General features: G+C 41.2%; 1 protein-coding gene across 1 annotated transcript in view; it reads right to left on the reverse strand.

Moving 5' to 3' along the window:
- Window positions 1–27408, reverse strand: part of ATP13A1 (ATPase 13A1) — a 343318-nt gene that overhangs the window by 118724 nt on the left and 197186 nt on the right. Inside the window, exons 11-14 of the mRNA XM_030197562.1 lie at window positions 26374–26511; window positions 25522–25642; window positions 20810–20967; window positions 7169–7344 (exon numbers count right to left, since the gene is read on the reverse strand). Of these exons, the coding sequence (XP_030053422.1) occupies window positions 7169–7344; window positions 20810–20967; window positions 25522–25642; window positions 26374–26511 (593 nt within the window). The remainder of the gene's footprint in view (window positions 1–7168; window positions 7345–20809; window positions 20968–25521; window positions 25643–26373; window positions 26512–27408) is intronic.

Here is a 27408-nt window from a genome sequence, read left to right on the forward strand (position 1 = left end):
AAATACATTTCCTACATACTTCTGTAGTTAGCCCCACTTCTCTCCTGTTCCATACATGGAATTTCTACCCAGTCAAGTGAACACCCCCCCCCCCCCCCCCCCAATGCAGCCCTCTACTTCCTCCTCTGATAATCCTCCACAATGCAGTTCTCTATCTTTCCTGTCAGGACATTATTCAGGGTCAGTAACACTGCCTTATGCACATGATTTGCAGATAACAACAATTTTGGAGTTTACTAGATTATGTTTTACCTGTGGCAATGGGCATTGAATCTCTATATACACAGTATCCGGGAAAAAATGGGACCTCCCCCCAACATTTTTCCAAATAACCCGAAAGTCCTGCTATAGCAGAAACTTGCCTGAAATTTGAGATATGTCGGACTAGTTTATTTTTCAACAGGATAGAGCTCCAGTGCATTGAGCTTGTAAAACAGTTGAGCTCTTAATTAACGAAACTCCAGAATTCATTGAGCCAACAGCTCAGTGGCATCGAAGACTTCATGAATGTGTCAAGGATGAAGGAAGACACTTTGAACACAAATTATGAGTAAAGTGGTGTGGAAGCCGTGTTAGTCCACTTTTCTTCCTCTGATCAGAAATAAGCAAACATTGACAAATATCAGAATATAAAGTGAAATGCAGAGGCATTCCAGTGACAGTCTCGCAGGAAAAGGGAGGGGTAGGTTATGTGAGAAACAGGGAGAGTTGGGTGGATGAGTGAGAATGAGAGATGTATAGCAGATAGAGTGATAAAGCAGTAGAATTATATGGTTTATAGGATAGAAAGCTCAGATCTTTGTTAAGTCCTGTCTAGTGGGTGTCAAAATATTTCATCATTTTGACTTCAAAGGTCTAACATACAAACATAGATATATAGCTATCTCCACAACTCCAGCTTCCATCCTTCACGTATAAAGAAATCCATTATACACAGCACCACCATATCTGCTGTGACACAAGAGACAGAAATAAACACCTCAGAATCCTGACTGATTCCGTCAAGCAAAAAGGCTACAACCCCAAAATAATCACCAAGAATATTGCTTCTTCCCTTAAAATTCCTAGAGAAAACCTACTGCAGTACAGCCACAGAGATAATCCCTCTTGTAGTGACATACAGTCCAGAGCTAGAAAAATTGAGAAGAATCTACAGCCACTACTCCAGGAGGATGAAGTACTGAAAAAGATTCCCAGCCCCACTAGTGCTGACCTTCAACAGCCACCCAATTTGAAACAGAAATTAGTGAAAAGCAAACTCCCAATAGAAACTCAAAAAGAAGAGAATGGCATACGCCCCTGCAATATTCCCAGCTGCAAACTGTGCCAACACATTTCACAGGGTCCTACAGTCACTCACACGGGAAAAACACTCAGAATAAGGGTATCATTCACATGCTCATCCTCCAATGTAGAATACATAATTCTTTTTTTTTTTTTTTTAATACTTTTAGTTTTGAAAATTTTGTGGGATACAGCAAGTAAAATAGAATAGATTGACAAACATTGCATGAGGTAACATTTTCAACCTTATGATGAGTTACATAACAAAACACCAAGTAGTATTAGCACCCCCTCTTCCAACCCCAACTCCTCTTTCAGATTATATTTTCTGAGAATGCACGAATGTCTCATTTTAGAATGCATAATTCAATGTAAAAAGTGTTAAGAAGGGATACTGTAGAAACATGTTAAGTGTTAAGTTACATAATTCCAACCCCAACTCCTCTTTCAGATTATATTTTCTGAGAATGCACGAATGTCTCGTTTTAGAATACATAATTCAATGTAAAAAGTGTTAAGAAGGGATACTATAGAAACGCACGGCTCAATTTACACAGACACAATATTAAACACTCCAGTGCCAACCAGGATGCCACCTCTTTACAAAACCAGAACATTGTATCAATGATCTAAAAGGAAATTTTAAGACAATCTAGGTACATAAGACCTTTGAAATCAAAATGATGACATATTTTGACACCCACCAGACAGGACTTAAGAAAGATCTGGGCTTTCTATTCTATTATAAACCATAAAATTCTACTGCTTTGTCACTCTCTTATCTGCCATACATCTCTCTGTCTCTCATCCACCCAGCTCTCCCTGTTTCTCACCTAACCTACCCCTCCCTTTTCCTGTGAGACTGTCATTGGCATGCCTCTGTGTTTCACTTCATATTCTGATATTTGTCAACATTTGCTTATTTCCGATCTGAAGGAGAAGGGTTACCTTCGAAAGCTAATCAAAAGATGTATTAAGTTAGTCCAATAAAAAAGGTATCATCTTATTTCTTTTCTATGTTTTAACATATTATGAATTTACTAAGAAAAAAATGATACTAATATACTTTCAAAGGTCATACTAAATGTTTAAAAATTGAAAGTATTTTGAAACCATGTAAGGGGTCCTGTTTTTTCCAGACATTGTGTACAAACATTCTGCAGGAGGCAGCAGCAGAAGTCATTAGATCTATGTTGAATGCACACTGGTTTGAATATAAGGCACTTGTAGATTTTAATTGTGATCTTGCTTCAAGAGTGCTATTTAATAACTGCTTTAAATTGAGAATTCCTTTTTCTTACAAAGTAATCGGTCTGCAATGGAAGCAGTCATGGTCCTTGATGCAGCCAATGAATCAGAAGATTAACGGATTAAGGGACTTTCATTTTCTGAAACACTATTATGAAAGATATGGTTTTTTTTTTCTTTTACTATGGTCAGGTTTTTTGGTAGAACTGTTATCTTTCCAACAATAGCCAAACACTTGTACCTAATATGAAATTTAATTAAACTAAGAAATTCAGGAGATTGCTTTCCTGGATATAAAGAATCATCTGTAATGGGCCATTTCGTATATCTCTATTAAGAAAAGAGACTAACAATTTTATGCATTATCTGGGATCTTTTAAGAGATTCATGTCAAGCAGTTTTTCGACTATTCTGTTCTGCAACACCTTTTAAGAATCAAGCGATGGAGCATGTCAAAGGTTTATAGCTCATTAATACCCCTTTTTCTATATGCATCAAGCAAAAAATATGCTTTTCATTCACTGATTTCAAACTATTACCCTAAACTCAAACTTCTGTACATGTGCTGTAGTACTAATCATTGCCTACACTTATTAAAGAGAGATTATACAAAAAAAACATATTTGATATTGGGGCCGGGTGGGATACATCCCAGGATACTAACAGAGCTCAGGGAGGTCCTGGCGGGACCTCTTAAAGATTTAATAGATCTTTAGAGACGGGAGAGGTTCCACGAGATTGGAGATGAGCGGATGTGGTCCGTCTTCACAAAAGTGGAGACAGGGAAGAAGTGGGAAACTACAGACTAGTAAGTCTCACGTCGGTGGTAGGAAAAATAATGGAGTTGCTGCTGAAAGGATAGTTAACTTTCTAGAAGACAATGGGTTACAGGACGTGAGGTAACATGGCTTTACCAAAGGAAAATCCTGCCAAACGAATCTCATTGACTTCTTTGACTGGGTGACAAAAGAAATGGATGAAGGCTGTGCGCTAGATGTAATCTACTTGGATTTCAGCAAAGCCTTTGATACGGTCCCCCACAGAAGACTCGTGAATAAGCTGAAAGGGCTCAACTTAGGCCTGAAAGTGGTGAACTGGATAGAAAACTGGTTGACTAACAGGTGGCAGAGGGTGGTGGTAAATGGAATCCACTCAGAGGAAAGGATGGTGAGCAGTGGGGTTCCTCAGGGGTCGGTGCAGGGGCCCATTTTGTTTAATATATTTGTGACAGATATTGCAGAAGGGTTGGAAGGAAAGTTTTGCCTTTTTGCAGATGACACGAAGATAGCCAATAGAGTGGATATCCTGGAGGGAGTAGAAACGATGAGAAGGGATTGCCAAAAGTTAGAAGAATGGTTGAGGGTCTGCCAGTTAAAATTTAATGCCAAGAAGTGCAGAGTGATGCATTTGGGGTGTAGAACCCCAAAAGAGAAATACCGAATAGGACGGGAGAAATTAGTAAGCTCAACTCAGGAGAGAGACCTTGGGGTATTGGTGTCAGAGGATATGAAGGTGAAGAAACAATATGACAAGGCGACGGCCGTGGCCAGAAGGATGCTAGGCTGCATAGAGAGGGGTATAACCAGCAGAAGAAAGGAGGTGTTGATGTCCCTCTACAAGTCACTGGCGAGGCCCCACTTGGAGTATTGTGTTCAGTTTTGGAGGCCGTATCTTGCTAAAGATGTAAAAAGTCAGGAAGTGGCGCAAAGAAAAGTTACAAAAATGGTATAGGAGTTTGCGTTGCAAACTGTACGAGGAGAGACTTGCCAACCTGAACATGTATACCTTGGAGGAAAGGAGAAACTGGGGTGACATGATACAGACATTCCAATATTTGAAAGGTATGAATCCGCAAACGAACCTTTTCTGGAGACGAGAAGGTGGTAAAACTAGACGACATGAATGGAGGTTGAAGGGGGGCAGACTCAGGACTAATGTCAGGAAGTATTTTTTCACAGAGAGGGTGGCATATACGTGGAATGCCCTCCCATGGGAGGTGGTGGAGGTGAAAACGGTAATGGAATTCAAACGTGCGTGGGATAAACACAAAGGAATCCTGTTTAGAAGGCAGGGATCTACAGAATCTTAGGGAAGATTGGGTGGCAACACAGTAGTAGTAGTAGTATTTGGAGAATAAAACCAGTGCAGAGCGGACTTCTGTGCCCTGATCATGACTGGATAGGGATGGGCTGGAGTGTAAATTTTAAGGGGCTTCGATGTTAGCTTCAGAACTTTTAGTACAGGAAGAGTGCTAGGCAGACTTTTACAGACTGTGCCCTGAGAAAGGCAGGGACAAATCAAACTCAGGTATGCATATTGTGATTAGGCAGGGAACTACAAGGTCCAGAATGCACTGCAGCAGCAAAAGAATCAGAGTCAGGGGGAGGACTCTAGGCAGGAGAGTGAGAAGCCAACAGTTGATTGGGAAATTGAACCAGGTGTGAGAGGGTTGCAGGCAGCTTTATTAAGAGTAACGTGGAGGGGCATAATCGAACGAAAACATCTATCTCCATGGGCGTTTATCTCCGAGAACGGGTCCGTGAAGGGGCGGACCGAACCGTATTTTGGCAAAAAATAGAAGTCCATGTTTTATTCGACAATTTGTGAGCTGGGCGTTTTTGTTTTTCAGCGATAATGGAAAATGAAAGCACCCAGCTCAAAAACGAATAAATCCAAGGCATTTGTTCGTGGGAGGGGCCAGGATTCGTAGTGCACTGGTCCCCCTTCACATGCCAGGACACCAACTGGGCACCCTAGGGGGCACTTTTACAAAAACAAAAAAAAAAAGGTAAAAGAGCTACCAGGTCTATAGCACCCTTCCCTTGTGTGTTGAGCCTCCCAAATCCCCCTCAAAACCCACTGCCCACAAGTCTACACCATTATTATAGCCCTAAGGGGTGAAGGGCGGCACCTACATGTGGGTACAGTGGGTTTGGGGGGGGGTTGGACGACCAATAAGCATTAAGCAGCACAATTGTAACAGGTAGGGGTGGATGGGCCTGGGTCCACCTGCCTGAAGTCCACTGCACCCCCTAACAACTGCTCCAGGGACCTGCATACTGTTTGTTGCCAGGGAGGTGGGTATGACATTTGATGGTGAAAATAAAAAGTTCTGAAACATCATTTTTTTGTGGTGGGAGGGGGTTAGTGACCACTGGGGGAGTCAGGAGAGGTCATCCCCGATTCCCTACGATGGTCATCTGGTCATTTACAGCACTTTTTTGGGACCTGTTCGTGTGAAAAAAGGGTCCAACAAAAGTGTCCTAAATTTTCGCTAAAAACGCCTTTATTTTTTCGATTATCGCCCTAACGCGTACATCTCTCCTCGGCCGATAACCACGCCCCAGTTCCACCTTCGCCACACCTCTGACACGCCCCCATCAACTTTGTCCGCATCCGCGACGGAGTGCAGTTGAAAACGTCCAAAATCGGCTTTCAATTATACCGATTTATTCGTTTTTGTGAGATAAACGTCTATCTCCCGATTTGGGTCGAAATCTAGGCGTTTTTCTCTTTCGATTATAAGGTGGATAGTAACATAGTAGATGACGGCAGAAAAAGACCTGCACAGTCCATCCAGTCTGCCCAACAAGACAATATATGTGTAAACCTTACCTTGATTTGTACCTGCCTTATTCAGGGCACAGACCATACAAGTCTGCGCAGCAGTGCTTCCCGCCTCCCAACCACCAGTCCCACCTCCCATCACCGGCTTTGGCACAGACCGTATAAGTCTGCTCTCCACTATTCTCGCCTCCCAACCACCAACCCCTCTTCCCCCCACCTGCTCCGCCACCCAATTTCGGCTAGGCTTCTGAGTGGTGGAAAGCTGTAGGGAGTAGATGGAAACACTGGGGAAGCTCTCTCTGGAAAAGGTGACAGCTGAAAGCTCCCCAGTGTTTGAGACCGAATCCTGTGAGTTACCAAGATGGCGAGAGCCCAGCAGTGACCGTGTGTGAGGAGGAAGCTAAACAGGGTCAGCCCTGGCTGGAGTCTGGAAGGGTGACCAGCTCACAATATAAACATGCATGTCGGAAGCTCTAGAACCCCTGGTCCGACTTTTGTTAAGATAAGTATTTGAAGGAGGATTTTTACTAAAATGTATTTCATAAAAAACTGATGAAACTATTGCAATAGTAATCGCCAATGAAGAATTTGGTGCAAAGATGTATTTCCAACATTAAATAAAGATTCCCTGGAAGTTTAGCAGGCCAAATTTGATTTCCTCTTTAGAGCCTGTTTGAGTGCTTTCAGAAAGTGTTTTTACATCATTTGTTTATATTTTTTGGCTATGTAATGAAAATAAAAAGGGCAAAACAAGATGATGATTTTGAATTCCCTGCACTGAAAATATTGTTTGCCCAAGACTAAGTGATTTTATCCACAGTTCTATAGAAGCATTTTGATGGAAATTTATTGATAAATTTGTTACATTTCTTTATAGAAAAACAGGTCTAAAAATAATTTTTGACAGTCATTTTCTAACCTGTAGACTATTGGGTACTTTGAGTTTTGTTTAGGATTACTTTAAGTATATGTTAACATGGAATTAAACCAGAAACAGCATACAGGATTTTTAATTTTATATTTGAAAAGAAATTTCATGTTTGTAAAATTTACTTGCTGTATGAATTACCATTTGGTGCAATGTTTCCGGGGCTCCTTTTACAGCAGCAACACAACACAAGTCCATAGAGCCTGTCTTCTCATACGATGCCAAGACTGACATTCTTTTCAGTGCACTGGCAAAATGAAAACGCTGGTGTATCTTCAGACCCTGAGTTTTAATACTTCTAGGGAAGACCTTCTCATCTAAAATCAAACACATACAGGAATTCAATACTAATAGAAAGAGAAACAACTGCAACTTGAACTTAAAGCAGTTACCTGTAAAACATTTGCAATTGACAATGAAAGTTCACAGTAAAAGAAAACGAAAAACGCACATTAAAAATGAGTAGTCTAGTGGTGAGTCCAAAGGAAGATTAGTAGATTAGGAATTAGTTGCATCCAACTTCCTCCGGCTATTAGATGGAGCATTTTGCTTCGTCCGCAGCAGGCTGTGCGGAGTGTGCTTGTTCGGGGTTTGGTGTGTGTGTGGGGGGGGGGGGGGGGGGGGGGATCCCCTGATTACAGACCAGATCTTGATACAAGGCAATTTAGCCTTTGAACCAAGGATGGAAAACACCATTTTTGCTTTATGGGAACTCAAAGGAATATTTCTCTTGGAGCACCTGTTCAGCAGGGAGGGTGCACTGCTTCCTTTTGAGGACCTAAAGGCTCAGGTGGTGTAATACAAGTGAATTTTAAAGATTGTTTTTCAGCTCTGTCTTGACTGACCAGTGCACTTGGGGTCTGTATTGTTGATTAGAAGTAATTCTGTTTAAAAATGATTGTTTAACTTTGATTGTGTGAAAATAAGTTGGAATGCAGAAGATAAGACACAGCTCTAATTAATTTGGTATGTGAAGGGGAGGATGGCGCTTGCTTCTCAGGTCCAGCCTGGCCACCTGGAGTTGGAGAGCATGTGACCACGTTCCCACAGTATGGCTTGTTTACCTAAACAGAGAAGCATTCTGTAATTTTCCTCAACTCTGAACATGAGCTCTAAGCTTAATAAAAAGGGGGGCCTGTTACAGCAGAGTGGGGGCTCATCTGTGAGTGGACGCACTGTGCAAAGGATCTGTTCCTGGTCTAAAAATCTCCTGGTTTTCGCTGTAAAGGGCCCCCCCAGCTGATGTTAAGAGCCTGGATAATGTAGAGACCAGTGATGGATGTTGTATGTATGTATGTCTTCTTTTCCTGGTCTAAGAACTCTTACCATTGCTTAGATGTAGAGAGCAGTGATGTAATGATCATTATATATATATATATATATATATATATATATATATATATATATCAGTGTAGATTTTAGCTCCTCTAATACAGGTTTTTATTTGTTGCATTTGTATCCCACATTTTCCCACCTCTTTGCAGGCTCAATGTGGCTTACGTATTTATTTATTTATTACATTTGTATCCTGCACTTTCCCACTAACCAATTCCAGTGTGAACAAATACAAGGTGTGAACACTATCAAGGTGATATTTCAGTAGAATGAGGTACATGTATGGTAAAGACAATTGGGGAGAGCTTAGAGAGGGAGAGGAAGAGTTAGGATATGTCCATTATGGTCTTTGATTACGTTGTGTCGCAAGAAAGAGGATCTAGGGCCTCGCTTTCACACCAGAAGGCAAACCTACTCCATTTAAAAGAGTAACACCTCTTTGTTGAATCTTTCCTGGAAGCAAGACTCGGGTGACACCCTCTGAAAGACCCAAGGAGGTGAATTCTAAGCTAGATAAGTTTCATTTATCTAATACGAATCCAAAAGAATCCACAGTAATTACTGAGTAGTCTGCGTCAGTGAAGCAGGCTGTAAATCCATAGCACTACATCTTGGCGACGAGCGTGGGATTTGTACATAGAATGACACCTTTTTAAGAGGAATGCACGGGAGAGTTGAATTCCAAAGCTGAAATGAGGTACTATATGTTATTATAGCCACTGAGTGGGAGGAATAGGATTGCGGTTTAAAGGAATTACTTTTATCTTGTTGGGCAGACTGGATGGGCAGCTGTAATTTTCCTCAGCTCTGAACATGAGTTCTAAGCCTAATAAAAAGGGGAGTTTCTTACAGTGAAATTGGGAGCTCATCCATGAGTAATGTACGTACTGCACAGAGGACTTGTTCCTCCTGGCTTTCGCTGTAAAGGCCCCCTCCAGCTGATGTTAAAAGCCTGGATGATGTAAGGGCCAGTGATGTATGTATATAATGATTATTGCTTCTTTTCCTGGTCTAAGAACTCTTAGCTTTGCTTAGATGTAGAGACCAGTGATGTAATGATTGTGTGTATATAGCTAATCATTGTATATGTCTTAACCATTATATATATCCTAATCATTGTGTGTACAGATTTTAGCTCCTCTAATAAAGATTTCATTTATCTAATATGAATCCAAAAGAATCCACAGTAATTACTGAGTAGTCTGTGTCAGTGAAACAGGCTGTAAATCCATAGCAGTACAGGTGGGATTTACCTGGAGTAACAGGTTTGCTTATTGTCAGATTAAGCCAGTGCATTTTTTCTAACATAAAAGGTGCCGGTACTCAAATGCTAGGCTACCCTTCAGGGATGGAGTGATCACTGAGGGGCCCATCCCAAAATAGCCAGGACCCTGCAACCAGTCACAGAATCTATGACAAGGCAGAATTGGTGTGAAAAGCCTGAGCTCTTTCATTAAAACTTGGGGGTCCATGGGTCAATTTTAGCAGGCAACGGAAAAGGTGCTGGTACTCAGTACCCCCAAGTAATCCCTCAAAAAAAGCACTGGATTAAGAATTACATAGCCTCATTAGATAAAAGACATTTATGTCAACATATAGGGGGCCAAATCTGTGAATTTTTTTCAGGAGATATCCACAGAGGGAGTCTCAATTTCAGGCCTCCATAAGGTCCTTAATAAATAGGAACCCCAAAAGTATTACACTGAACTCAAACACAGGTGGGAGCGAGATTTGGGAACCCCATTGACTCGTTGGGATATTCTTTGCACTTTGAAGAGTAATCCAGCTCTCACAACTGGTGCCCGCTTAAGGGAATGTTCTTATTGAGTTTAGCACAGGGCCTATATGACCCAATCACAATTGTTCCACACGGGTGGGATACAAGAACCCCTTTGTCCGAACTCCTTTTATCACTCATTTTAGACATATTCCAAGGTTCAGTTCTTCTGAGGCCACATTTGAAGATTTATGGTATTACTGTCGGGAGAAGGGGTATTAGGTACAGTGGAACAATTCTTACTAGATATACCAGGAGCTTTTCGGAGGGGGGGGGGGGCACGAAAGGATAATGCTACGTTGTTTCGTAAAATGAGCTTGGTAGTGCAAAAATGCATTTTACAATACTGGACCTCGCCTGATCCTCTGGCTTACTGGCACAGGAGAAATCAATTGAACATGTCAATGACATGGAAATCTAGAGAGACAAAGGGATCATTTAAACGTAAAAAGCATTTCTTACTGCTCTGGGATCCTTACTTTAAAATCTTTCACCCATGGGGTCGGAGTTTGCTCCTCAACAACTTTCACCTATAATGCAGCCCTATCCTTATTGTGATGCAGGTGTGGGGGGGGGGGGGGGGGGGGGGGGAAGGTACTGGTAGGTAATCTTGTCCTGTGTGAATGTGTAGTACCCCCTAGGTTTTAGCGCTGCTTTGTTTCGCAACAATAACAAAACTTGCTATTGGTCACAGCACCAGGGGTAAGATGGTTCCCCTGAAACGAAGCACACTTCCACCCTTGTCACTACTGCCGCTAAAAATATCAACCAGTGTTGATTTGTTAGAGTGAGACCTCCACGCAGGAAACAGGCAATAAAAGACTTCCACAGGCTTTACAGGTATTTCAAATTTTTATTGCACATAAACATTTTTTTAAAAATAATACATTTCCTAAATAGTTTTAAAATAGTGCTAATACCACTAGCTAAAATGCATTTTTACATTTTAAGTCATTTTAAAATTCTTAAAACTCAAAGACATTTAAATACCTCAACTGAGCTTTTTTAAAGTGCAGTATTTATTCAAGTCAACAATTATTCTTTCTCTTGCAGGTCATTTGGTCAACACATCAGGTAAGTACTTTTTTAAAATATTCTTTTAACCTTTTTCTAAGCTTGCATGTATGTGTTACTAAAACTCTTCTTTTTCTTTACAGACTCTTAAACAGCTTTACTTCAACAGGAGTCTTCAAAATTAACTAGGCTTAAGCAGCCTTTGTGCTCCTGGCAGGAATGTGCTACTCCAGCTTTTCACTTGAGTATTGCTCTGCCCTGGTCCAATGTCCATTTATAATACCACCAAAAATTGACATTTGCATTTAAAAAGCAAACTGAGAGTGCACACCAAAAAAAAAAATATATATTAAAAAAAACTTCACTGGCTCTGGCGCTTTCTTGCGGTGGGTACCTTAGGTTCTCAGCAACTGGTTCATTCTCTGGGGCCCTCCTTGAATCTTTAGGGTGTCATCAGAACCTACTAACCTTCTTCTCAAAGAAATCAAAGAAGGAAAACCCTGGCTCCCTGTGTGTGCAGCTGAATTAGTGTCTTCTTTGGCAGAAAAGCCGTGAATACTAATTCAGAAAACAAAATATAATTATTTGTCCCTGTGCTAATGTTCCAAAATCCCATAAAACCTTTTAATACACCCTGAATAGTTCACTCTCAGCAATGCTCAACACAATGGTGCAGCCCACAAACCTTTTCCACTTAAGAAACCATAGATTCTACAACATGGCAAGTCTCAGATTTTGTCAGTCTCTAAGCAGCTTCTTTAATTCCAATGCAGCACTGAATATTCTATGCTGCTTCCAGCACTGCTCCCTATGCAGACCCCAACATTCTAAAGCTGCCTCAAGCTTTAGGTCACTGCAGCTTCTCTGCAGCACTGGACATTCTAAACTGTTTTCAGCTTTAATTTTCCCTTTCTCCCAAGAAACCCAGGAAAGTAATCAGAAATCACTTAAAAAAAAAAACACCACGGTTGTCACTAAAATTACTCTTCCCTGAATCTGGTTTTTAAAGGCTCTTTTTTTCTTTAAAACCAGCCTCTCAAGACACCAGCTTCTTTTTAAAAATGAAATCAGTATTGTGTTCAGTTTTGGAGGCCGTATCTGGCTAAATATGTAAAAAGACTGGAAGCGGTGCAAAGAAAAGCTGCGAAAATGGTATGGGATTTGCATTGCAAACCATACTAGGAGAGACTTGCCGACCTGAACATGTATACCTTGAAGGAAAGGAGAAACAGGGGTGACGTGATACAGACGTTCAAATATTCATGAAATGAGGTTGCAGGGGGGCAGACTCAGGAGTAATGTCAGGAAGTATTTTTTTCATGGAGAGGGTTGTGGATACGTGGAATGCCCTCCCGCGGGAGGTGGTGGAGATGAAAACGGTAATGGAATTCAAACATGCGTGGAATAAACACAAAGGAATCCTTTTTAGAAGGAATGGATCTATGGAATCTTAGCGGACATTGGCCCATCTTATTGTACCACATACTATACTCATACATTAAAGCCTGATTCTTTGTAAGAGACAGCTTTCTTAAAGCTGAAACAGTGTCGGATAACTATTTTGAAAATGTATTGGGATGACACAGGGTTTTGTGTAGCCCTAAGTTGATATCATGGATCACGGTGGCGGCGCCCACAGTACACCTGACAGCGTTTCCATGTTGCTAATTTTTACACTCATATATTTCTGATGGCATGCTAATTTTTGTAATGCAGTTTTCTTATTTCCAGCTGGTTACGGTTACATTCCTCCCTAATAAAAAAAACCCCACAGAGAACCATTTTATCTGTTGTAGCTTGCTTCTGAGGTTCATAAGTGACTTGCCCAGTATACTTCTCATATCAAGAGTAGATATGTCAAAATAGGAATAACTTTAGCAGACCTGATAACGGTGACTGTGCGAAGTGATAGATCATGCGGCAACCAGGGCAATTAGATAAATCAAATTTATTTAAATCATGATTTAATAAAATTGTTAGGAAAATTCTGCACTAATAATAGTGCCTGTTATTTTAACTGCATTAAAACAATAGTACCATAACAAAATTGGTTCTGTTCAAACATCAGAATTCAAATAGTAACTTTAGAAGTCCACACAACATATGGTCAGGGAGTATGGAGAGTGCTTAAGAAAATAATGGCATTAGAAAAAAGACCACCTAAACTTCCGGAAAAAAATAAAAACTAACCTGTTTAAAAAGGCATACCCTACCAATCCAACATAAATGCCTGATCTCTGCAACACAACAAAACTAAAGAGCGTTATGGACATAACACGACTCTTCCGTTGTACGATTCCCTAATGTGGCTGTGCCACATGAACCTTATCTTACCACAATATCACTTTGTATTTGTTTACACTGGAGTCTGCAAATGCTTCTCTATGTAAGCCACATGTAAGCCACTTTGAGCCTACATATAGGCGGGAAAATGTGGGATACAAATGTAACAAATAAAATAATCGAACAGGCTTTCATTGTCCTTCTGGACTGTTGCCCTACTAAGATTGTATGCACCTAATTTTACCTTGTTTGTGCCTCATCAGGACTTTTCTTCAAGCTGATTTTTTCTTACATTGGTTTCCAAACTTCACATTCACTTTTGGATTTTGACATTAACTGTGAGATTTGCTGTGGGGTTCCTGCCTGTGTTTTTCTGTTGTGTCCACATGCTAAATGCTTTTAAACTTTGTCCTGCAGTTCCTGGTTTACTTACAGTGTTTAGTTCATTAATATCTGTGTCACTATACCTTAGGTAGCTGAGGTTTTAGACACTGCCTCACAGGAAACGTAAATCTATATGAATGTTTAGATTAAGAAGTTAACATTTTCCTTGGGTGGGAAAATGTGAGATATAAATGCTGTAAATAAATAAATAAAATATTTTGCGTACCTTGCAAGAACATGTTTTATACTGCCCCAGAACAAGGACAGTACCTAGTTAGCCCCAATTGGTTTAAATTCCCTTTTCTTTAAATTTAATTACAAGAGATGTTTGTATACTGCAATATTAAATGTGTTTAATTCTCATGATAGTGTTATGCCTATGTATGTTCTGTATTCTAGGTCACTGAGATTTCACAGACATACCTCCCAGGAACATTGTACCTAAACAAGCTTTCAGCTTATGAAATTGTTTATTTGTTTATGCACTTTGCCTGACACTGTTTTGTGCTGCTCTAGTTTGCCTTAATTTCTGTTAAATTGCCTTCCCTTTCACTGCCAAAGAGCTACCTTGTTACCATGACCTGCTTGCCCACGTTCCCAGTTTGTTTTATATTATTTGCATCTGAAAACTGTTTTTCCTTATTATTTTAGCCACCAGAGGGAGCTACCATGATAGAGATTTACATTTGTGTTTTGCATTGTAGGGGGTTTGAATGTGAGGCACGTGGATGAAAATTCCCATTCATTCTTGGGTAATTCTATGTGAACAGTTACAGAAATGGTAATTCGATGTGAAAGGTTATAGAGATGTTTACATTGTAAAAGTTTTTAGCTGTTCATGTGCAATTTGAATGTATTTTGTACCAGTGCACATTGTTGGAAAGTCACATGGCAGAATATCTAGAAAGAACACTGTACGTTGTTTCGATTGTCAGCGAACGTGCATGTAGGTGTAGACGTATGTTGAAATGTATGGAAATACTCTTTTGCAATACGCTAGAATAGTAATACATTTAATATTCCAAATTACCTTCAACTACATTTACCTAAAGTATCAAACTTGAGCTTAGCGTTGTGCTAATGCCATATTGAGCTAATGTCATTATTGTTTAAGAACTGCCCAGACATTAAGTAGATTGTTTCACTTGTTAGGAACTGTGACCTTTATGACCTTATGCCTATAAACCACTATTAAGTCCTCATTACTCTGACCTGTTTACTTGTTTTATTGCTCTCATTCCAAGCACCCTTATTTCCTCTAAGTTGGCATCCTTTTAAAGCATGCTGCGAGAATAGTCTGAAAACAGTGACACCTACAGCTGCCTTGCTGGATGGAGAATTTCATTGGACTCATTAGTGTAATTTCAGACCTGCTCTAATTTGTTTTTTGTCTGAAACTTGATCTACTGCATGAACTGTTGAACTCTACCCCAGTGATTACACTCTTGCTCTGACTGCAGGATTTTTGTTTTTATGTAATTTATGTTACATTTTGAGTTATAATGCTTTCTGTCTGCTTCCTAGCTGTACACTCATATCTACTATAATAAAACGCACCCTGAACGTTCTGAGGACAAAGGTTCTGAACTCATAGCACAACGATAAAGGGTTTGTAAGTTCATGGTGGTGAAACCATCCCACTGACTATGACTCTGTGCCCCGCCCTCGCGTCAAACGTCATGACGTTGAGGGCGGAAAACATACAAGTCAACGAACGAATCGCAACCAAGCAGGGGGAGGAGTACTCCGCCCCCTGGATGTCCAACACCCACCCCCCCCCCCCCCCGCGCCGCCCCCTCCCAAGCCAACCAAGAAAAACCTAAGAAAAACAGAAGTGCCGCTTCAAAATGCTGGAGGTGCAACACCCACCCCCGCACCGCCCCCCCCCCCAAGCCACCCATGAAAATCCTCAGAAAAAAAAGAAGCCCTGCTTCAAAATGCAGAAGAAGCAACACCCACCCCCACCCCTACCCACCCGCCGTTGCGTAGCTTTGCCGGCGGGGAACCCGAAAACCCTGCCAGCACAAGTCCTGTCTTCTCACTCCGGCGTGATCTTCAGGATTGGTAGCCTCTGCAGGCACTTCTGTGCGTCTGACGTCCTGCACGTACAGGACGTCAGACGCACAGAACCCCACCCTGCACAGGCTAGCAATGCTGAAGATCACGCTGGAGTCAGCACAGCACACAACAGAGGACTTCTGCTGGCGGGATTTTGGGTCCCCCGCCAGCAAAACTACGCAACGGTAGGGTGGGATGGCGGAGGGGGGGGGGCATCGCGCGGAGGAGGCGGTGACGGCACACAACAAACACCCCTGAAATCAGCCTGCACTTCCTTCGTTCTTCTTCGAAGTACAATCCCCCCCCCCCCCCAACTGAACTATACAACACACACACACACACTCTCTCAACTGGCAGCGCTTCCTGAAACCCCTGCCCCCGCACACACACACTCACTCATCTGGCAGCGGTTCCTGAACCCCCCCCCCCCAAACACACACAAACACTTACTCACTCTCAATTGGCCACACTTCCTCAACGCCCCCCCCCCCCACCACACACACTCACTCTCTCATCTGCCAGCACTTCCTGAAACCCCTGCCCCCTCCCACACACTCACTCATCTAGCAGCCATTCCTGCCCCACCCCCCAAACACACACTTACTCACTCTCATTTGGCCACACTTCCTCAACACCCCCACCCCCAACACACACACACACTCACTCTCTCATCTGGCAGCGCTTCCTGAAATCCCTGCCCCCCCACACACACTCACTCACTTGGCAACCCCCCCCCCAACACACACACACACTCATTCTCTCATCTGGCAGCGCTTCCTGAAACCACTGCGCCCCACACACACACTCACTCACTCATCTGGCAGCGATTACTGAACCCCCCCCCCCCCCCCCCCCACATACACACTTACTCTCATTTGGCCACACTTCCTGAACCCCCCCTCCACCACACACACACACACACACACTCACTCTCTCATCTGGCAGCGCTTACTGAACCCCCCCCCCCCCACACACACACACACTCTCATGTGGAAACGCTCAATAAACCCCCCACACACAGATACTCACTCACTCTCTCAACTGGCAGCGCTTCCATACCCCCCACACCCCTCTTCTTCCCTGCTGAAACCCCCAACACCCCCCCCCCCACACACACACACTCTCTCTCTCTCTCACTCTGGCAGCGCTTCGTGAACCCCTCTCCCCCACCCCCCCCACTCACTCTCTCTCATCTGGCAGTGCTTCCTGAAACCCCGTACACACACACACACACTCACTCTCTCTCATCTGGCAGCGCTTCCGGAAACCCCTGCCCCCCCCCCCACACTCACTCACTAATCTGGCAGCCTTTCCTAAACACCCCCCCCACTCACTCTCATTTGGCCCCGTTACCTCAACCCTCCCCCCCGCACACACACACTCACTCTTCTGCAAGTGCTTCCTGAACCCACGCCATAATGAAGTATTTGCTTTTTATTCTTACAACTGTTTGTTTTTCTTCTATTTTTTTTATTCACTCTCCACCCTCAGTTTCTCTTCTTACCATTAATACTACTCTTAATATTTCTGCAGCTTCTGTTGCCTAGTCTTCTAATGCTTCGTTTCATCTGATGTCTGCTGCTATGCAAGTTAACTATTCCTGTTAATCCTTCTTGTGCTGTTTTTATATTTTTTTGCATTGTTCCACTTACTTATACCTATATATTACTGTGAATGCTTCTGTTACCTGTACCTATGTATGCTTGATTTTCTATTCCTGTTGATTTTTGTTTATTCTCTAGCACTTAACTTGATTCAGTTTCTTTACTCCTGGTTTGCAGGCCGCTACTACTGCTGAGTGGTTTCAAAAAGGTTTGATATTACATGTTGCAATTTATTAATTTAGTGTATCTCTGCTCATCCTGTTGTTTTTTCTGTTGATTGTTTTTCAGGTTTCTGTCCTTGTGTAAGACATATGCCACCATAGTTTTAATTGTTAATGGCCCACTTTTACTCATGATACCATACCATTGCTTTATGTTTCCCCTTAGACATATCATTCTCTCCAGGACCCCATTTTTGTCCTTAAATTCTATTTTTGTTTTCATCATTAGTGTTTTTTTCACAATCATCCCTTGTGACCTTGGGCATTTTTGGATATGACATCTAAGTCTGAATTTGGATGTTTTTTTTGTAAAACGTCCAAAATCAGAACAGGAAAGGTCATATTCTACAAAAAAAAGTCTATCTTTTCCTTTTGAAAGTGCTGTTTGGAAAAATGTTTTGTGATTTGGGGGTGTAAGAGGAGGTGATCCCCGAGTCCCTCCAGTGGTCATCTGGTCATTTGGGGCACCTTTTGTGTAGAGTAGAGGAGTAGCCTAGTGGTTAGTGCAGCAGACTTTGATCCTGGGGAAGTGGGGTCAATTCCCACAGCAGCTATTCATTATAAAAACAGGTCTAGCTCAAAACATCTAAGTTTTAGTCTTGGACGTCTTTGTTTTGTTCTATTATTGCTGAAAGACGTCCATATATTAGGAACACCCAAGTCACGCCTTGAACATGCCCCCTTCAGATCTGGACATCCTTCTGACGGACTTCAGAGAAAGACGTCCAAAAAGAAGTTTTGATAACACTGATTTGGATGTTTCTGTGAGATAAACGTCCAAATGCTGACCTATGTCACTTTTTGGACGTCTCTCTCTTTTGAAAATGAACCTGCTAGTCTCGTTATTATCATCCAAGGAAAATTCATTAGCACCTAACACCACACCATTTCTAGAATCTTCAATCCTTTACCTCCACCTGATGCAGAGGTCAGGATACCTATTTGCCACAGTCACACCATGCAGAAGCTGCCCCACTGAGCAAGCCCATAGCTAGATTGCCATCCAATACTGCTCTAAATGCGCAAGTTCCTCCAATGGTTTCAATTCACTTTTGGGGGAGTGCTTTGCAGCTCCAGGCTTTAGAAGTAGTCAGCTCCTCCCACCAGTACCAGCTCTCCAGTACCAGTTGCTTTCAGAGTCAAACCCTCTATCGTGTGTTTCACATAGAGGTCATGGTCTGTGGAATGGGGGGCCACAGAGGTATCATCCATAGCCGGGAAGGTACATTTCTTACCCTTTAGTCTCCCCATTAGGGCACAATCCACCAGCAACCACCACAAACCTGTGGAGATCACACCACCGCATGTACTCCCGACGCCATTTGGCTCCTATAATTTCATTTTTTAGTTCATCCACTACATTGGGATGTATACCATCTGGTCAAGGTTATTTGCTACTCGGACGTTTGTCAATTGCTTTATAATCTCTTCCAGGTTCAATGAAATTAATTTCAGTTCCTTTGAACTGTCGCCATTAAATGCCAATTTCAGTAAATCTCAGTAGAAAAAAATAAATAATTTATATAAAGGGCAATTCTATGATTACACACATTAGGGCCAAGAAAACTGGATCTTACATGTTTATGCACACTATGCATTATTCTATAAAACAGCATGTGCCTAATTGCAAAGATTGTACATGTGGGCAGTGCATATCTCTGTACATTTGCACTTAACTTATGATCTGTAGCATTTAGGCTAGTGTGAGTGCATATCTTTGGGCTTAAGCCAGTATTTTATAGTGTGCACATAGATGCCTAACACTGGTATTCATTCCCAGAATTGCCCCCTTAGTGTTTCCGATATGGCCTTTTATTCCCTGAATAGTTTATTCAAATTTGCTATACTCTAAAACATCAGAAAAGGAAAAGAATTACAATACATTGAATAGGAAAGAATATCAGTCATATTAAGAGAACAGACATACCAAGGAGGTAGATGGAGTTAGTGAAGAATGGGAACAAGGACAAATGATAAGGATGAGGTAGAAAGGCAGGTAGAGCAAAAAGGAGGCAGAGGTGGGTAAAAATCAAAGAAAATGCTCCTTTTACCCCTTAATCATCTAATGGTCAAACTCCCTCACAGGCTTCTTGCTATAAATGTACCTAAAAGAATTGTTATTTTATCCTCTATAGCAATTTCTTCAAATTCTCTTTCTGCCTGCCTTTTCAGTGTTTTGCACAGAACTTGCAGTGCTTACTGTATGCTTTTTTTTTCCATATTTTCTTCATTGAATCTGCTTTCCATTTTTTTTTGCCCAATTATAAGAATTATAAAGAACCAATTAAGTGACTCAAAAGTAGTCAAAACATTGATGGGTTAACATAATAAAATGCAGACAGCTTTATGTACAGCTTAGCATTGCTTCTGTGCTATCATAGCTGCTCTATGCTTGGACCTTGCACACAAGCAAACTGTACAGAAACACTCCCACTGACATCAGAACACTGCTCATTTAAATTCCATTGTAATGAAGGTTTATTAGCCATTAAAGCAAGCTAAGCATAGGGTTTTCATACTGGCTTTTTAATGCCAGGTCTGAAGAGGAGTGAACTGTTAACTTGTTCTTCTGCAACTAGAATTAGTGAGGAACTCAGGTTGATTTCTTCTCATTTCCGTGAGAAGACAGACCTGCAACTTTTTTTTTCTCACCCATGCACTTCAACAAAATAAAGCAATAAAGAAAGAAAATGGTAAGGGGTGAGGAACCAAGGAGAAGGCACCACGGCTATGAACAGTAAAATACTGGACTGCAGAAATTCCAATGATACCATACAATAATGTTAATGTGGAGAATAGCTTCCAGCTCATGCCAATGTATGCACATGCAATTCCACATGCCAATATGATTTATGTGTGCAAATTACATACACTGTTCCTAATGTAGACCCATGTACTCTCCCATGCTTGGAATATTTGGTGTGGAACGTATTACCATAATCTTTGATTACAGTATAGGGTGCAATTATTTTGGGTTACCCATTAAGAAACTGTGCGCTGTTCTTTATTGCATGGCTGTAATGCACTGGCCTATGAATTCTATAGACATAAGAAAATTTATCTCAAAAGCTGCATTTCTAATAATAGGTGACTTATGTCTCCATACCTTTGGTAAGAGTCCAGTCAACAGCAGTAAGCATGGCTTTCTCCAGTGGATCTCCCACCAATGTCCCATCATCCAACTGTACCAGTGAATGACAAGTCGCTATCACTCGGTGTGTGTCTATAGGGATATCTGACACGGGAGTCACCTCTTTCCCATCTCTAAAATACATAAAAATTGTCCCAATTACCAGGCTAAACTGTCAAAAATATCACAGCTGGGAAATGCTATAATATTCTATGGAGGCAAGAATATAAAGTTACTCACCTGAGGCAGGTCTTCTCCAAGGACAGCAGAATGGATATTCTTATTGATGGGCGATATCATCCAATAAAGAAAGAATGCTCTCCAGCTTACTTTCTAGAAGCTTTTGGGAGTGTTGCAATGTGCATGTGTGCACCTTCCAGCCTGCTGCTGTTGCACAGGTCCTGGCCAGTCTAATATGTACAGCTTATAGAATTCAACTCCAAAGGGAGGTGGTAAGTATGTAAGAATATTCATCCTACTGTCTTCAGAGAGCACCTGCTACAGGTGAGCACATTTGTTTTTCTCCAAGGTCAACCAGGATGTGATATTCTTATTGACGGGAATCCCTAGCTCCCAGGCTGCCTTAAAAACAATAAAACAGGGAATAACAAGGACCGCAACAGGCAGGGCTTATGAGGTTCTGCAACCTGGAACAGGTGGGTGGAATTGGATGCTAGATTCCAAATAGATTCAGAAGGATAATTGAGTCTGACCAAATTGACTGTTCAGGTTTATTTCCATTTAATACTCAAGAGTAATGATGTAAGTGGCTTACATCATTACATCTAGATAGCACAAAGGAAGCTGGAAGAGAAAGTGCTGGTTACACAGATCCCAGCCTGTCTCTGTAACAGCACTGCTCAGGATATTACAGCAAAACAAGAGATTGCAGTAGACTGAAAGCATCATAAAACAGATACATTTTTAGTCGAGCCTTGAATTGAACATATGATAGCTCTAACCGTAGAAAGGCAGGAGGCATTGGGCCTACAACACTGAAAACTGTTGTGTAAGTAGAATCATACAACTTGCCGAAGAGATGGTATAACCAACTGATTTTGAGAAGAGGACCGAAGTGTGCAAGATGGAGTATAAAGTATAAGTAAATGAAAAAGGTACAAAGTATACCCACTGTGCTAAACTTTATGAACAAGAGTCAAAATCTGAAAGGTGATCCTGTGATTAATAAGGAGCCAAACAATAAAGCTTTAGAGTAGTCTAATGAGCTGATGATGAATGCATGCATCAGAATATGAAGAGCTGCCTGATGCATTAACAATTTGGCTGAATAAAGCAAACTGTAGCTTAATTAGACATTTTGGAACCATACTCAAGATCTGCGACAAAAAAATTTAAACCTGAATCAATAATGACTTCAAGCACTTTTGCTGATTGATGTTTGATAGTGAAACCTCTGCTATAGATAGTGGTAAACATGGAACCCTAAGATCTTGATATTAAAGAAGTTCAGTGGAGTTTTCAGAAAAAGATATAGTGGAATTAGAAAAGGTGCAGAGAAGGGCAACGAAAATGATAAAGGGGATGGGACAACTTCCCTATGAGGAAAGGCTAAAGCGGCTAGGGCTCTTCAGCTTGGAGAAAAGGCAGCTGAGGGGAGATATGATAGAGGTCTATAAAATAATGAGTGGAGTTGAACGGGTAGATGTGAAGCGTCTGTTCACGCTTTCCAAAAATACTAGGACTAGGGGCATGCGAAGAAGCTATAATGTAGTAAATTTAAAACAAATCAGAGAAACTTTTTCTTCACTCAACGTGTAATTAAACTCTGGAATTCTTTGTCAGAGAATGTGTTAAAGACGGTTAGCTTAGAGGAGTTTTAAAAAGGTTTGGACGGCTTCCTAAAGGAAAAGTCCATAGACCGTTATTAAATGAACTTGGGGAAAATCCACTATTTCTGGGATAAGCAGTATAAAATGTTTTGTACATTTTTGGGATCTTGACGGGTATTTGTGACCTGGATTGGCCACTGTTGGAAAAAGGATGCTGGGCTCAATGGACCTTTGGTCTTTCCCAGTATGGCAATACTTATGTACTTATGGTTATCCATTTGAATGAGAATAATTTGGTTTTGTAGCCAATCTCCAAAAGCCTTTGAAGCATTCCAAATGGCCCCAAGCTCGAGGACGTTGATATGATAGGTCTTTTCCTGAGCAGACCCTGGAAGTAAAGCCCATCTAGATGAGCACCCCACCACAAGTTGGATGCATCTGTTGTTGACACCTTTTGAGGTTGTAGAATTTAGAATGATAGTCACACAGTCAAATTCGTTCCATTCCATCATCAGAGAAGAGCATTAGTCAACTCTGGAGGAATCTGAATGAAATCTGCCAGGTTCCCAGCCACCGGAGACCACTGGGAAGGTACAGTTTACTGGGCTTCTCTCAAATGGAGATGTGCCATGGGAGTGACATGCACTGTCGATGTCATGTGGCCCATTAATCTCAACATTTGCCGAGCTGTGACCCGCTTGCTGCTTCGGACCTGCGAGGCAAGAGTTATTCAAGGTCTCTGCTTTCAGCTGAGGAAGAAAAACCCAAGCTTGCAATGTTGAGGAAGAAAAATCTAAGCTTGCAATGTATCTAGCATGGCTCCTATGTATTCCAATCACTGAACCAGGAGTAGGTGGGACTTGAGGTAGTTTATCATAAATCCTAGCAGCTCTAATACCCGAATAGTTAGGCGCATTGACTTCATCGCTCTCTCCTGCGATGTGCGTGATCAGTCAATTGTCCAGATAAGGAAACACATTATTGCCTGGTATTATTATATCCCAGTAATAGTTCACTGTGAACAATGTCTCTGTGATCATCAGTTAATCCAAATTAGCTTCTTTTATCACAGCCTCAACATCTAAAACTTTATTTCCCATACTTCAGGCATTAGTATAAACTGCTATGATAAAGGGAAAGGGGAAATGGGACTTGATATACTGCCTTTCTGAGGTTTTTGCAACTACATTCAAAGCGGTTTACATATATTCAGGTACTTATTTTGTACCAGGGGTAATGGAGGGTTAAGTGACTTGCCCAGAGTCACAAGGAGTTGCAGTGGGGATCAAACTCAGTTCCCCAGGATCAAAGTCCACTGCACTAACCACTAGGCTACTCCTCCACTCCTTAATAATCAGGTAATAATCAGTACAAAACTATCTACGTAGACTCCTCAAACCACAATTCTGAACTGGAAAAAGTGCTGTAAAGTCTGATTAAAATTAACCTGGCCCCAGATAGTTTAATAACATAAGTTATTATTAGACTTATCACCACTTTGGCCTCTAACTTAACAATAAAGTGATAGACCAAACATTGGGGGGGGGGGGGGGGGCAAATATTAATCACAAATTCAAGACTAAGAGATAAACAGGCAGAGTGAAACAGAGAAGATGAGGTCTTCCTCAAGCAACGTTACCTTGACACTGTTCCATGTATGCTATTTAAGGAACAGAACTTAGTCCACCAAAATTCAAGTTTCCTTAGTAATCACAAATTCAGGTCTCTTTGGAAACTAAAAAGGATCAGACCCTACTTCTCATCAGAAACATTCAGACTATTGGTACAATCATTAACATTACCCCAATTTGATTATTTTAATGCCATATATGCTGGCTGTAAGGAGCACCTGTTGAAAAAACTCCAAACAGCTCAAAACACTGCAGCCAGGTTCATATATAAAATCTCTCGTTTTGAAAGTGCCTCCCCTTTATTAATCAAATTACACTGACTTCCCATCAAAGCGAGAATCACCTTCAAATTATGTACTTTTATCTTTCAAATACTAAATGGCACATCTTTCAAATACTAAATGGCACAGCTCCAGACTATATGGTACCATTAATAAACCTACCTCAAAGAAACACTAAATATGAGGCAAGAAACTATAGACTACACTTCCCAAATTGCAAAAAAGTGATCTACAAAACTGTTCACTCTGCAGACTTCACTTACCTAGGAACCAAATGGTAGAACTCCTTACCACCCAAAATAAGAAATATACAGGAATATACTAGATTCCACAAAATCCTAAATCGTTCCTATTCAAACAAACCCTCATAAAGAACGACCATATCTCAAACAATTAATTATGACCTGAATTGCTTATTACTACCATTAACTTTCTCTTTGCTTCATGTACAATTTCTCATTCATAATACATTTTTTAAATGTTAAACATCCATAGCTATCCCAGTGTGTTTATGATATTGTATTGTAAAATTGGATTCTTACAACAAATTACTTTCTTATGCATTATTCTTTGTTATGTATCCTATACTGTTTATTGTAAGCCACATTGAACTCAAACTTGTTTGGGATAATGTGGGATATAAATGTCATAAATAAATAAAATAAAATAGATTTAACACAAAATTCAACCTTCAAAAAAGAAAATACACCAGAATGAAAAAGAATACTTAAAAATTAAGAAAAACTACTAGATGCAAACAAAATGAGATATGAGAACTCCAGAGAGGGCTGAGGCTCCCTGCCTTGGAAATGAACTGAGATTGTGGCTCTCAGCTTAGTAAGAAGAAATGTTTCATAACAGACATACAGTGAAAGGTACAAGAAGTAGGTACATTGGTTCTTTACATAAACAAACTGAATAGTGTAACATTTCCTTAATTTATAAGTTCTGTAACATAAATGTTCAGTTTTCTGTCTGCTACTTACTTAAGACCAGCTACTCCTCGAACCACAAGGCTGTCACTGGTTAAAGTTCCTGTTTTATCAAAGCAGCAAACCTGAACTTTGCCAGCAAAGGGGATTCGGAATGGTTCTGTACAGTATACATCTACAAACAAACAAATCCAAATGAGGAATTTAGAAACAAGATGAGATAGTATGAAAGGAAAGGGGGTGTATGAGAAGGCATGGGAGAAAGAAGATTGTGTGACAGAGAGGAGATATAGAAAGGAGGTTGGCGAGACTGAAGGTGTAAGAAACAAGATATAAAGAGAAGATACAGGAGGTAAGGGACAAAGAAACAGATGGAATGAGCAAAGTGCTGGCAAATAAACATATATGGGAGAATGCAGAGACATGAATTGAAAGGAACTGGTGGTAGAACAAGGGAATATATATGAAAGTACTGAAATCTCAGAGGAATGAAGGGCTGGGGGTGGGAAGAGATGAGGAGGAATGAAACTGAGATAAGGAAAGAAGAAAAATAGTTATACCTCAGAATTAGAAAAACAAAAATTAAGCTAACATTTGTAGAAATAAGTGTTACTGGAAAATCAATAAAGAAAATACAAAAAGAAGGATGAATATGTGAAAAGCATGAGTGAATGACAGGTGGCGGGGAAGAAATTCTTGAAGGAAGTGAAGAGGAGCACCTAGGATTATATGGGAAAGAGATGTGGGAACTACAGGAGCAAAAGAAACGAGAAAGATTAGGGAGGCAAGAAACGGGAAGACCAAGAAACAGAATGATAAAGAAATAGGGTTGTGTGTGTGTGTGTGGGGGGGGGGGGGGGGGGGGGGGGGGGTAGTGTGGAAAAGAGAAAAGAACCTGATACTTACAGAGCTTTGCCAGTGCAATAAGAGACGTGTTGACAGCCAACGAGAGCTCAATTGGAAGTTCAGGTGGAACAACTGAAGTCAAAATTAGTGTACACTCCAGAAACAACTTGTAACGGTTCCTGCTTGGGTCCTTAGTGCCTAAAATAAACAGAACACACCAATTTTTTTTAGGTGAGAAAACTCTCCAAGTCAGAATCAAGAGTCTAATCTATAATAAGATGAAAAACAAACATCTATACAATGCTTCCAATAATCCACAGCCAATAATACAGTTAGCGGGAGGAAGAAAAGAAACAGCAAAGCAAAACTAATAATGTGTGCGTGGGGAGGGGGGGAGCATTTTAGAAAGAATGTCCACCTCAGAATGTCAGCGTCCAAGTCAGTATGTCACAAATGGACATCCAAGTTACATGTATTAGAACAGGATACAGTCTGTTCAAAAATACATGCTGTACTCCATGTGCTGTAAAAGGTCCAGTATGAACATCCATTTTACAAACATGCAAATCTCTCGCATGAATATTTATTATGAGTATCCTGAAAATCTGACTGGCTGGGGTGCCTCCAGGACCAGGTTTGCGAACCACTGGCCTAACGGAAGGAGGAGAACCAATTGTACACTGTGCCAGAGCAGTAGGCTATGGTCAATCAGGTCGAGTGCTGCTGATAGGTTCAGAGAGATAATCAAAGCATACATATCCTGTAATACTGGGTCAATTGTACAAATCATTGTTTTGCAGATCAACACCGCCACATCCTAGGGGAAGAGGAGTGGTATTCCACCCCCACCCAACCCCTTACAAGTTTCTTGTTCTCAGTTACACTTAATTTAGTCTCTTGGATACATACTATGTAAGCGTGATGTTGATTCAATTGCGCTAGGATCTTACGCCGCTTGATCGGGGAGGTGAAGATAGACGCATTCCAGGACACCAAACGCACAGAGGCCTACTGTCAAGAGGCATGAGATGCAACTTGGGACTTGGTAGCTTGCAAAAGGTTAAGTGTGGAAATCCCTGGGGCGCTCAGCCTCGC

This window comes from Microcaecilia unicolor, chromosome 3, assembly GCF_901765095.1.
Source record: "Microcaecilia unicolor chromosome 3, aMicUni1.1, whole genome shotgun sequence".
NCBI classification, from domain to species: domain Eukaryota; kingdom Metazoa; phylum Chordata; class Amphibia; order Gymnophiona; family Siphonopidae; genus Microcaecilia; species Microcaecilia unicolor.